This window comes from Bicyclus anynana, chromosome 26 (genome assembly GCF_947172395.1).
Source record: "Bicyclus anynana chromosome 26, ilBicAnyn1.1, whole genome shotgun sequence".
Lineage (NCBI taxonomy): Eukaryota > Metazoa > Arthropoda > Insecta > Lepidoptera > Nymphalidae > Bicyclus > Bicyclus anynana.
The window spans coordinates 3,399,098-3,412,516 of NC_069108.1; the positions used below are offsets into that span (position 1 = coordinate 3,399,098).

Genomic DNA, 13,419 nt, shown 5'->3' on the forward strand with positions numbered 1-13,419 from the left:
GCTGTTGTTAAGGGGAAGTAGATGATAAGTGACGAATAATAGAAGAGAATGGAAGTGATTGTTGTCTTGCCGATTCCACTAAAGTGAGATAAGGAAAAGGAGATGATGATGGTGGTACTCCTCTACTCACTTGTCCAGCAGGCTGGCGGCGGTGTGAATGAGATCAGCTCGATGCAGCTCCAGCAGGTTGTCATCCTGCATCTTCTCCGGCGCTATGCCGTACAGCGCCGGCTGACGCAGCATCCTTATGTATAAATACGTGTAACCTGTTGATACGCATGCGTGTTTGTTATTTAACTATAATCGATCATAGGTTCGTGGCACGCATCTTTAACTTTGCATTTATGTGCATTTTAAGAAATTATAATAGGCTCCCGACTGAACAATTTTTTTTTGACCATAGCAGCATGGAATCTATACTAATATTATAAAGCTGAAGAGTTTGTGCTTAAACTACTGGTCTGATTTGAAAAATTCTTTCAGTGTTAGATAGCCCATTTATCTAGAAAGGATATAGGCTATATGTTATCCCCGTATTTCTACGGGAACGGGAACACGCGGGTGAAACTGCGTGGCGTCAGCTAGTTAACCATATACGCAGAAGATATTATAGTGCACAACCGTTAGCACAGGTGCACTATAACCCTAAATAAATAAAAGTGTCATAGTTTGATGGGAGGGCTAACATAAAACGTCGTAAGCAAATCTGCATATTAAATAAGCATTTCGCGGCTTCTGTTGCTGATGATTGATTGTGGCGTAGACAGCATAAAACTCCCTGCGACAGAGTTGCCAGGATTGGGTGAGGTGTTATCAACTTACTTGCTATATTTTTGAGCGCCTTATTCTGTATTGCCTTATCCATCTGTCGTAAGCTCAGACCAATTATTGTATAGGACCTGCCTCGCTCGACGTTACTTTTCTGTCAAAGTATATGATCAACGATCTAATGCGATTATAAAAACTGTATCTATATAATCGATGTTTCATAGTTGTAATCGTGTTCGTCGGTTAAAGAGCTCCGTAAAAATACCTTTTTGTGTAATTGAATTGTGTAAAAAATGGGCAAAAAATTCTAGTTTAGTATCAGATATATACCAAATCTAAGCTCATTTTCCTCAGAAAATGACAGATAATTTTGTTCGTGACTATGATTGCGATACAGGTCCTTCTATAATTGGTCTGAGGTCGTAAGTAGGTGTGTAATGGGGTTCGTGTAACATTTATTATATATATATTTATATTTGGCCAGCGTGGTGGACTATTACCCTATCCCTTCTCATTCTGAGAGGAGACTCGAGCTATGGTTCAGCAGCGACAGGCAGTACTGCAGCTTACCCAGCCAGGTGACGGCGTCGCGCACGCTCTGCACGGAGCCCAACACGATCTCCGCGTTGAGCATGTCGGGCAGCTTGCCCACCAGCTGCGACTCGATGGGCAGCTGCTGGTTCAGCAGCGACAGGCAGTACTGCAGCTTACCCAGCCAGGTGACGGCGTCGCGCACGCTCTGCACGGAGCCCAACACGATCTCCGCGTTGAGCATGTCGGGCAGCTTGCCCACCAGCTGCGACTCGATGGGCAGCTGCTGGTTCAGCAGCGACAGGCAGTACTGCAGCTTACCCAGCCAGGTGACGGCGTCGCGCACGCTCTGCACGGAGCCCAACACGATCTCCGCGTTGAGCATGTCGGGCAGCTTGCCCACCAGCTGCGACTCGATGGGCAGCTGCTGGTTCAGCAGCGACAGGCAGTACTGCAGCTTACCCAGCCAGGTGACGGCGTCGCGCACGCTCTGCACGGAGCCCAACACGATCTCCGCGTTGAGCATGTCGGGCAGCTTGCCCACCAGCTGCGACTCGATGGGCAGCTGCTGGTTCAGCAGCGACAGGCAGTACTGCAGCTTACCCAGCCAGGTGACGGCGTCGCGCACGCTCTGCACGGAGCCCAACACGATCTCCGCGTTGAGCATGTCGGGCAGCTTGCCCACCAGCTGCGACTCGATGGGCAGCTGCTGGTTCAGCAGCGACAGGCAGTACTGCAGCTTACCCAGCCAGGTGACGGCGTCGCGCACGCTCTGCACGGAGCCCAACACGATCTCCGCGTTGAGCATGTCGGGCAGCTTGCCCACCAGCTGCGACTCGATGGGCAGCTGCTGGTTCAGCAGCGACAGGCAGTACTGCAGCTTACCCAGCCAGGTGACGGCGTCGCGCACGCTCTGCACGGAGCCCAACACGATCTCCGCGTTGAGCATGTCGGGCAGCTTGCCCACCAGCTGCGACTCGATGGGCAGCTGCTGGTTCAGCAGCGACAGGCAGTACTGCAGCTTACCCAGCCAGGTGACGGCGTCGCGCACGCTCTGCACGGAGCCCAACACGATCTCCGCGTTGAGCATGTCGGGCAGCTTGCCCACCAGCTGCGACTCGATGGGCAGCTGCTGGTTCAGCAGCGACAGGCAGTACTGCAGCTTACCCAGCCAGGTGACGGCGTCGCGCACGCTCTGCACGGAGCCCAACACGATCTCCGCGTTGAGCATGTCGGGCAGCTTGCCCACCAGCTGCGACTCGATGGGCAGCTGCTGGTTCAGCAGCGACAGGCAGTACTGCAGCTTACCCAGCCAGGTGACGGCGTCGCGCACGCTCTGCACGGAGCCCAACACGATCTCCGCATTGAGCATGTCGGGCAGCTTGCCCACCAGCTGCGACTCGATGGGCAGCTGCTGGTTCAGCAGCGACAGGTAGTACTGCAGCTCCGAGTGGTTCGTGATGAGGATACCTGCCGGGAGACACCATCATCTGATTATATAACAGCGAAAGTTCACTTATCACGTAGTATCGAAAAGTGTTTGACGTACAAAGACGAAAGGAGATGGTCCATTTCAGGTTCACTCTTACACCCCGTATCATTAAAATTTAGGAAATACAAGTAATTTATTAAAGTGGGTTAATCTAACTAAATAAAAAGAAATAAATAATAAAATAAAAACCCAAGTTTTTGAGTTTTATCAAGATGGCGCCCACAGAGCAACTATGACATAACAATTGATAGCAAACGTCAAATCGATTACTGCATTGAAAACGTCATATATCCGCCATTATTACCTTTATGATTGATACATTTCTTGGGAGATAATGAATATTATTTCGAAAGAATTAAAGTAAATTCGTAGATTTATATAATCAAAAATAGTAAAAAAAAATATCTTCTTTTATTTCCGCTAGGGTACAATGACTGATCCTGGGCTCCATACAATTTTGGACCATCTCCTTTGGCAAGGAAATAGTTTACAGTTATTAGACATTCGATATAAACGGATTTTGCGACAGGGTCAGATCAAAGAGGTCTAAGGGCGGCCACTAACCATTTTATATTAGCAGACCTATTTCAGTTCTTTATACAACAAGATAGGCCTTGACTGAGACATCATTTAATATCTGAGGGCTGCAGTTTTAAATTTCTCAAAAGGTAAGCTTACAAGAAGTACAATTTTTTCTCTGACCACACCTTCATGATAGAATAACTTGTGACTTGTTGCATGTACGGAACTCGTTACACATTACACATGGACTCCGCCACACAGAAGGTGCCAGGAAGACCAGCCGCTGACGCAGACTTCCTCAGACGACGGAGTCACTCCGTTTTACGTATTGTAAAAGGCAAGGTTAGATAAAGGCGTGTGTTACATGGATAGTCAGAATTATTTGATTTACTTTGTATGAAAACGTAGTTTTTTTTTAGTTAAAAAAATATTACTTATGCAGCTCGGCTCCTATAAGTGGACTATGGGAAATAATCTCAAGCACTCTGTATATGAGAGCTCTGTAGAAACAAGCCAGCAGGAAGCAGTGGATGAGGAATCACAGAGGTGAGGAACCATAAGGACTCGACCTGCCACTGTCGCCGATCTCCGCGACTTACTTGATGACCAGGCTTACAGGCGACGTGGTGGACACCACTTCAAACCTATCACGGACTTATCAGTGGTCCCTACCCCGTGAGGGTTATTGAGGACGTCCCAAGAGACAAACCAAACGAGGACCTCTCGAGGATTCCCCTAGCCCCTCGTGATATGCTCACCCTCTCCCTTGGTGTCGTACTGCGGGCGGCCGGCCCTGCCCAGCATCTGCAGCACGTCGAGCGCGCCCAGCTCGCTCCAGCGGCCCTTCTCCGGGCTGTACACCTGCGTGCCCTTGACGATGACGGTGTGCGCCGGCAGGTTCACGCCCCACGCCAGCGTCGCCGTCGACACCAATACCTGGACATTCATTTTTTCTTTTTTTTTTTATTTATTAAAGGAAAACAAACAGCTTATATAATGATTTATTTATTTTGCTATCATCCGCGAAAAGTCGACGAACCCATGCGAAAACGTCACCCAGGTCCGACAAAATACTCTCTACGTACGTTTCACCCCGAAACGGGAGCATCCTCAGGAGATGTTGACTCTACAACGTGCAATTGCAAAGTACGGTGCACGATGTAGAGTCAACATCTCGCGGATGATAGCAAAATAAATAAATCATTATATAATCATGATGAACTTCCGCAAAGTAACGCCTGCTTCTATCCAACAAACAGCATATTACTTAAAATTAAACAAATATAGTTGTTGACATTAAACGACATATTAACACTCAGAACGTACACACCACACTCGGAAGTCTATCGATTAATTATATAAATATCATCACACTCATTAACACTCACAAGTCTATCGATCAATTATACAAATGTTATGTGCGCCTATTAGTTTATATGCATATCAGAATTATTTCATGTGACATGTTTTATTTGATTTTAAAGTTAAATATGTGTACTGTTGTCGTGCTTTTTATAAATAAATAAATAAATAAATGAAATAAAAATCAACGAGGGCGGAATCGTACACTCGCCGAGTCTTATATGGTGTCGTCACCGGTGCAACTATAAATGGTGACGTCACCGGGGCAACTATAAATGGTGACGTCACCGGGGCAACTATAAATGGTGACGTCACCGGCGCAACTATACAGTATACACGGTGACGTCACCGGTGCAACTATACAGTATACAGGGTGACGTCACCGGCGCAACTATACAGTATACCTACATAGTGACGTCACCGGTACAACTACACGTGGTGAAGTCACCGGTGCAACTATAAACGGTGACGTCACCGGCGCAACTACACATGATGACGTCATCGTTGCAACTACACATGGTGACGTCGCCGGTGCAACAATAAATGGTGACGTCACCGGTGCAACTATACAGTATACATAGTGACGTCACCGGTGCAACTATAAATGGTGACGTCAACGGCGCAATTATACACGGTGACGTCACCGGTGCAACAATACAGTATACACGGTGACGTCACCGGTACAACTACACGTGGTGAAGTCAGCGGTGCAACTATAAATGGTGACGTCAACGGCGCAATTATACACGGTGACGTCACCGGTGCAACAATACAGTATACACGGTGACGTCACCGGTACAACTACACGTGGTGAAGTCAGCGGTGCAACTATAAACGGTGACGTCAACCGGCGCAACTATACATGGTGACGTCACCGTTGCAACTACACATGGTGACGTCATCGTTGCAACTACACATGGTGACCGGTGCAACTATAAAGTATACATAGTGACGTCACCGGTGGAACTATAAATGGTGACGTCGCCGGTGCAATTATATAGTGACGTCACCGGCGCAACTATACAGTATACATAGTGACGTCACCGGTACAACTACACGTGGTGCAGTCACCGGCGCAACTACTCATGGTGACGTCACCGGCGCGACAACACTGAGCTCACCTGTATGTGCCTGTCGGCGAACAGATCCTCGACCAGCGTGCGGTCGACGCGGCTCATGCCGGCGTGGTGGATGGCGAACCCGTACGGCAGCAGCTCGCGCAGCTCCGGGTTCTTCACCTGGTCCGCCTCCGTGCGGAGCACCTCCACGCTCGCCGAGCCCTCCCTGGTGACGTCACACAGATTAGTAAACAGCATCTCCGGTAAACAACCCCTTGGGGATTGTGCCATGCGTGAACGGAATAATGACGTCACCAGTGACGTTTTCGCTGCGAACACAACGATCGTGGGCGTCATAAGGAACGATCGCCCACGGTCGATGTGTATTTTTACCACAGATATAAGAAGTAATTAGATTTATAAAGTGCCAATTCTTTGTATTGAACCCAGCGTACCCGGGGGCGTGGCCTAAATGGCTGTTTAATATTTAGTAAAAATATAAATATGTCACCCTTACTTTAGAGTTGAATATTTATTCCTTTTGTCCTAGAACAAAACAAGACCGCTAGTATATGCGCGGACACGCTTGCGATGTTCCGCACACCCGGGTGTACGCTGACCACGCCCCCTTGCTACTTCTATTGCTAAAAGCGTTAGCTGTTCTGTGATTTTTACTCACAAACCAAAGATTCTTCTTCTGCCAGTGCAATCTCCTGTTGAAGGTTAGCAATCAGTAGGACTAACTTTGTTCACTGCTGCCCAATTGTGACCTGGTACTGATATTGAACGATCATCATCATCATCATTATCAACCCATGTTCGGCTCACTGCTGAGCTCGAGTCTCCTCAGGAGGCGTTAGGCTAATAGTCCCCCACGTTGGCCTAATGAGGATTGGCAGACTTCACACACGTAGAGAATTAAGAAAATCATCTAGTATGCAGGTTTACTCACAATGTTTTTTTTTTCATCGTTAGAGACGAGTGATATTTAATTACTTAAAATGCACACAACTGAAAAGTTGGAAGCTGTGCCGATTGAGTTTTCTTAATTGGACCAGGTCTTTGGCCGTGGCTAGTTACCAAGACGTACCGCCAAGCGATTTAGCGTTCCGGTACGGTGTCGTGTAGAAACCGAACGGGGTGTGGATTTTCATCCTCCTCCTAACAAGTTAGCCCGCTTCCATCTTAGAGTGCATCATCACTTACCATCAGGTGAGATCGTAGTCAAGGGCTAACTTGTAAAGAATAAAAATATATATATATTCACTGCGCTAACACGGCTCTTTGGAAGATACAAAAGCAGCAAATGTACCTGAGGAACTGGCCGAGGGTGTCCTTCTCGAGGCACATGTCTCGTATGGCGCGCGCGGTCTTGCCCGTCTCTTTGCGCGAATGGACGAACACCAGTATCTGTGGGGACAATGATCTGTGTCACTATCCTACCTAGTAAACGTTGCTTCGTTAACAACCCTGTCGGATATTTGAAACCTCCCGCGCAAACCGCCGCCGCCAAAAGCCGACCGTGGCGCTAACGTCATGAAAAAGAAGATGGCCGCGACACGAAAAAATTAGCTGCGCCGCGCATTGAAAAAGTCGAAGTTTTTGAGTGATTACTGGTGGAATTTAAATTGACTTTCGCGAAACTAATTGAACAATCATCCCGGTGTTTTGCACGACGTGGATGTCCGCTGCATCCAGATTCCGGATTGAAAACGAGCGAAGCCGGAGCGCACGACGCCGGGGGCGTTTGAGGTACAATTCTTTTAATTAATAATTCAAAACCATACAAACCCATATTCGGCTCACTGCTGAGCTTGAGTCTCCTCTCAGAATGAGAAGGGTTAGGCCAATAGTCCACCACGCTGGCCCAATGCGGATTGGCGGATTTCACACACGCAGAGAATTAAGAAATTCTCTGGTATGCAGGTTTCCTCACGATGTTTCCTGCATACCTGAGAATTTTCTTAGTTCTCTGCGTGTGTGAAGTCCAATAATCCGGCCAGCGTGGTGGACTATTGGCCTAACCCTTCTCTTTCTGAGAGGCAACTCGAGGTCAGCAGTGAGCCGAATATGGGTTGATAATGATGATGATGAAACGTTGTTTGGTAATGAAAAAAAAATCAACACAAAAATAATAAAAACACAATTAAAAAATAGAGGATAAGAGGGTGAAAACACGCAAACTAATAAACTTTACATTTTCATCTAAATATATAAAAGCGAAAGGTCACTAATCAAGAATTCTTGAAAATCACTTGACGCACAAACATGATGAAATCAAAAATGAAATTTGGTAGGGAGGTAGTTTACAGATGATAGGAACGACTATGTTCCTATCATCTGTAAACTAAGAACAGAAAAATTCTGCTAAGAACGGATTACGTGATGGGGCCAGAAGAGTCTTTAGACCTCCTTAGGTCTAAAGACTCTCGCAAGTTTCTACGAAAATCTTGATATTTTTTTTTGCAGCAAGCAGCGTGGGTAAGCCGGTGAAACACTCAAAAATAAAATTTGGATTGAAGAAATATTCTCAAAGACAGCAGTCTTCCCACGGCTTCCTTCGAGAATAAGGAGCCTATAGTTAAGCGAGTGATATGGTACAGTACCTGATTCCTTCCAGCGTGCTCCATTGCCTTCTCGTACACAATGTCGTTCATAACTTGGAACCTCTTGAGGGCTTTCTTCTCTGTCACACCTATGTACTGCTGCTCTAACGCTACAGGCCTGAAAATTATTAGGGTTTACTTAATTAGTTCAAAGATCGAAAACGCTCAGTGAGCGAAAATTAGCTCACAACACGTTGTGGTCACAGTAAAACATTCACACGGCGAAATTCGTGTTATGGCTTTAATGAAAACGCGCACGACGCGTTGTGGCAATCACAGAAAGACCAAATAGCGACATTCGTGTCGTAGCTGATATGTTATTCGATCTCAAGTCTCAACGCGTTGTGACAATAAAGAAAACCCATGACGCGTTCTAAGCATTCTTTGTTTGTCGTTGTCGGCTCGGGTGCAAAGACGCATTAAAACAACAGTTCACTCAAAACGTTTCCAGCCTAGGCCTAGTAAGATCCATATCAGAAAGTAGTGTGCGTCGTAATCAAATAATATTCCATACGCGTTATGGTCCACAACGCGTTGAGATCGACTAGCATGTCAGGCACGACACTTTCTGTGATTGCCACAACGCGTCGTGCGCGTTTTCGTTAGATCCATAACACGAATTTCGGCATGTGGATTCGTTTCTAAAGCAAAGTTTAATTTGTAGACAAGGGAGCGAAACATAAAAAAAACATTTTTTTAATTAATGCGGGTTGTGAAAATTCTTTATAAGCAACAATTTGTGTCTTCTACCCGTAAAAAATACTAACAACCCTTTGTAAATCTATATTTATAAAAGAAAGTCGTGTTAGTTACTCCACTTATAACTCAAGAACGGCTGAACCGATTTAGCTGAAAATTGGCAGGGAGGTAGTTTAGAGCCAGGAGAAGGACATAGGATACTTTTAACTTTTTTTTTCTTTTTTTTGGGGTAGGGTAAGGGTAGGGTAGGGGTAGGGTAGAGGTAGTTGAAAGTTTACATCGAGTTTCTCGCGGACGAAGTCGCGGGCGTCCGCTAGTTATAAATAATAAAGGCCCATTTTGGGACATGTCCTTTGATTTTTTGAAATACGCAGTCAAACAACAGTTACCTGAAGGAGTTGTCGAAGTAGAACAGTCCTTTCTCGGGCTTCACTCGCAGGAAGGCGGCCACGTCCGTGTAGTTGGGCAGCGTGGCGGACAGACCGACCAGACGTACCTGCCAATATATATATACATATATGTATATTGTATGAACATGTAAACAGTTTCACTATGGTGACTATATAATCTATACTTATAATAAATCTGTAGAGAGGTCAATTCTGTACATGAAATATATTTCCAAAATAACTATCAGGGGGTGATTAGTGATCGATACTGATGCCAAAAATGCAATCAGTAAAATTTTTGTCTGTCTGTCTGTCTGTCTGTCTGTCTGTCTGTCTGTCTGTCTGTATGTTCTTTATAGAAACAAAAACTACTGGACGGATTTTAACGAAACTTGGTACAATTATTCTACATACTCCTGGGCAGGTTATAGTATACTTTTCATTACGCTACGATCAATAGGAGCAGAGCAGTGAAGAGAAATGTTGAGAAAACGGGAGAAGTTACTCAATTTTTTAAGTTTCCGTCGCGTGTACAGCCTTGATGGTTAAAGCTACATGGAAATCATGTATGACGGAAATGTTCTCCTTAAAATTATCTATAAAAACACAACAGCATATATATGTCTATCTTTTATGGTTGACTCACAATAACACGTGTAACTCCCGATAGCTTAGCAGTTCGGATCTTTCTAATTATATTTGTCTACTGTTATGTTTATAACACTCATCACTCATCCCTAACTAAAAAAGTTAACATTATTACCTATTCAATAAAAAAAGAATCATAAAAATCGGTAAAGAAACACCAAAGTTATACAAGAAATACGCTAAACCATCGCGCGTGAATACTAATTCATGCTATATGGATTATTTTTGTGTAACGGTTGCCGCGCTCGATGCGACTCGCGGGGGGGGGGGGGGGAATAATTAAAGAAGTGCAGCCTTAATGAGTAGGGTAGGGGTAGGATAGGGTAGGGTAGGGGTAGGATAGGGTAGGGTAGGGGTAGGGTAGTGGTAGGGTAGGGGTAGTTGAAAGTTTACAACGACTTTCACGCGGACGAAGTCGCGGGCGTCCGCTAGTATTAGATATGATCTCAAATATCTCCTTTGGTAATTCCAACAGTTGAAATATACATAGGCGATAATGAAAAAAAAAAGTTAGTTGACACTCATTTTTAAATGTTGACACTTTTTTAAAAAAAAAAGTTCGTTGACACTTTTAGTTAACAATTATTTCGACGTTTAAGTGTGTTAGTGACGTCACAAAATGGACGACAGTTTATATTAAATTTGATATAAGTCAACTACCCTATTTCAAATTTGCTCATGCTTGTGTGTTTTGGAAATCCTAATTCATTTGTTTTTTCATCCTCCTAGTTGTGGTCCATCAATCCTTGCACTCACTATACTTAAATAGGTGGTTCGAAGTTTTAAGCAACTTAATCCACGTCACGACATATTACCTCCTGTGTGTGGTCTACCATACCAGCACTCACTACACTTACAAAAGTAGCTCAAAGCTTTAAGCAAGTTAAGCCAAGGCATACACTGGAAAGACATACATCCTGCTGGGTATCCTCAATCATCCATACACTATACTACGTCTTTACTATACTTAAAAAAGTCATACAAAGTTTTGAGCATGTTAAGCCATGTGAGGTGCAGTGACGACATCTCTGCTCACCACATATACTTAAAAAGTAAGTTAAGACTTTTGTGTGTTTTTCAACTATCTTTACTTAGAAGAAGAAGAAGAAGAAGAAGAAGAAGAAGAAGAAGAAGAAGAAGAAGAAGAAGAAGAAATATACTTTATTGTACATTAAAAACAAAAATAAACAATAACTTATAATAACACTTAGAAACTAATGTACAAATGGCGGTCTTATCGCTAAAGAGCGATCTCTTCCAGACAACCACTGTGGAAGAGAAAAAAAAAACATAAGCACCGATTCGGGTATACGCACACAAAAAATAAGAAAAGTTAAGTAATTTAAATACATAAATATTAAGCAATAATACATACATACTTAAATAGGTGTTTTAAAGTTTTAAGCAAGTTAAGCCAGACATACCTCCTCCTGAGTGTGTTCCACGGTGCGCAGTGTGCGCGCTACTAGTGCCTCCAGCACGGGCCCGCGCTCGTCGTGCAGCAGGTGGATCTCGTCAATGATGATCAGCCGCACCAGGTTTGTGAACGACCTCTCGCCTCCTGGAACAACAACAAATTATAGGCATTTTCTAGGCAAGCGCGTCATGGAAGAAGAATGGTCAGTTCAGGGTGTTGTGATTTTGAAGTAAAATTTCTTACGCACGTACATTGATAAAGGCGTTACGAAAAAGTTGTAATCGGGCGATGCGTGCTGCCATCTACAGGCATAGTGAAATAGTGTTTGTTACTTTAAACTGCCAGTAGATGGCGTTGGCGATGGGTTTTTTGACGGCCTCCGTGGCGCAGTGGTATGCGCGGTGGATTTACAAAACAGAGGTCCTTGGTTCGATCCCCGGCTGGGCAGATTGAGATTTTCTTAATTTGTCCAGGTCTGGCTGGTGGGAGGCTTCGGCCGTGGCTAGTTACCACCCTACCGGCAAAGACGTACCGCGTAAGCGATTTAGCGTTCCAGTACGATGCCGTGTTGAAACCGAAAGGGGTGTGCATTTTCATCCTCCTCCTAACAAGTTAGCCCGCTTCCATCTTAGACTGCATCATCACTTACCATCAGGTGAGATTGTAGTCAAGGGCTAACTTGTAAAAGAATAAAATAAAAAGCGCGTCATGGAAGAAGAATGGTCAGTTCAGGGTGTTGTGATTTTGAAGTAAAATTTCTTACGTACGTAAGTTGATGAAGGCGTTATGAAAAGTTGTAATAGAGCGATGCGTGCTGCCATCTACAGGCATAGTGAAATTGTGTTTGTTACTTTAAACTGCCAGTAGATGGCGTTCTTAGAGAACTTTGAAACAATCCCTTTTTGTACACATCAAAAACCTCAGATCTGTCAAGTCTAAGGCTAATAGATGGCGCTTTTTATTTTTGACCGACATCCAAAAAGGAGTATGTTCTGTGTTTTTGTAGACGATAAGCAACTCACCCTTCCTGGTGATGATGTCCCACTTCTCGGGCGTGCAGACGATGAGCTGCGTGGCGTCGATCTGCTCCCGCGTGAGCTGGTGGTCGCCCGTCAGCTCCGACACCTTCATGTTGTACGCCGCCAGCCTCTTGCTGAAGTTGCCCACCTGATACAAATGGCAAATGTTCACAATGGCAATACAATCTGCGCGACGCTGACTGAGCGCATTTTTGGTGATGCCAACAAATCGACACCAAACTGAAACATATCGATATCGATGATCTGCGGTCACTACATCCTCAGGACTTCCACAATGAGGCATGATTGTCACCAAAATTGTTCAGCTATCCGCACAATCGTGCATCTTACGTATGCGTACGAACGTCTGCGAAACTCCCTTTAATGGTTGTCTAAAAAACCAAATAATACGGTCGATGGAGCCCTTAGATAAAGGTAGAGTATGTGTGTATCCTACGTGAACACGAACAGTGCCCACCATATAGGTAAATACGTCCTCTAGATGCTCGGTATTCTTTTTTTTCTGTTTGTGCAAGTGCCGTAGGCTCCTTGATGGGACCTCAACGGCGTCACCGGGGCGTTTGGGAGAGCACAGAAACATCGCCTGATCTGGCCCAAAGGCAGGAACAGAGTAAATGGACGAAAAGACTCTCTAGGGCGTCTCTCTTCTCTGACACTCAGACGTCGGCTTAGAGGGCCGTTTTGAAAAGGTGTTTTGGCCTAAGCATATCAGTCCGGGCGCCTCCGAGATCGTGACTTAAAAAGCCCACGTCTGGGTGACGTCATATATCGGTGACCTCGTCTTCGCCGGCAAAGACGTTGTTTAGCTTGTGTTTTTGTTGTCTGGAAAGCATTGTCTTATGTCATCGTCAGGTTTGTAAAGGACGTAAATGGATTGCGTGCATGCT

General features: G+C 45.1%; 1 protein-coding gene across 1 annotated transcript in view; it reads right to left on the bottom strand.

The window, feature by feature from the left end:
* The window catches only part of LOC112051137 (putative U5 small nuclear ribonucleoprotein 200 kDa helicase), a 58,427-nt gene that overhangs the window by 25,729 nt on the left and 19,279 nt on the right, over nucleotides 1-13,419 (bottom strand). Inside the window, exons 13-21 of the mRNA XM_052889671.1 lie at nucleotides 12,515-12,659; nucleotides 11,500-11,636; nucleotides 9,428-9,534; nucleotides 8,340-8,457; nucleotides 7,046-7,143; nucleotides 5,797-5,959; nucleotides 4,072-4,249; nucleotides 1,339-2,769; nucleotides 131-266 (exon numbers count right to left, since the gene is read on the bottom strand). Of these exons, the coding sequence (XP_052745631.1) occupies nucleotides 131-266; nucleotides 1,339-2,769; nucleotides 4,072-4,249; nucleotides 5,797-5,959; nucleotides 7,046-7,143; nucleotides 8,340-8,457; nucleotides 9,428-9,534; nucleotides 11,500-11,636; nucleotides 12,515-12,659 (2,513 nt within the window). The remainder of the gene's footprint in view (nucleotides 1-130; nucleotides 267-1,338; nucleotides 2,770-4,071; nucleotides 4,250-5,796; nucleotides 5,960-7,045; nucleotides 7,144-8,339; nucleotides 8,458-9,427; nucleotides 9,535-11,499; nucleotides 11,637-12,514; nucleotides 12,660-13,419) is intronic.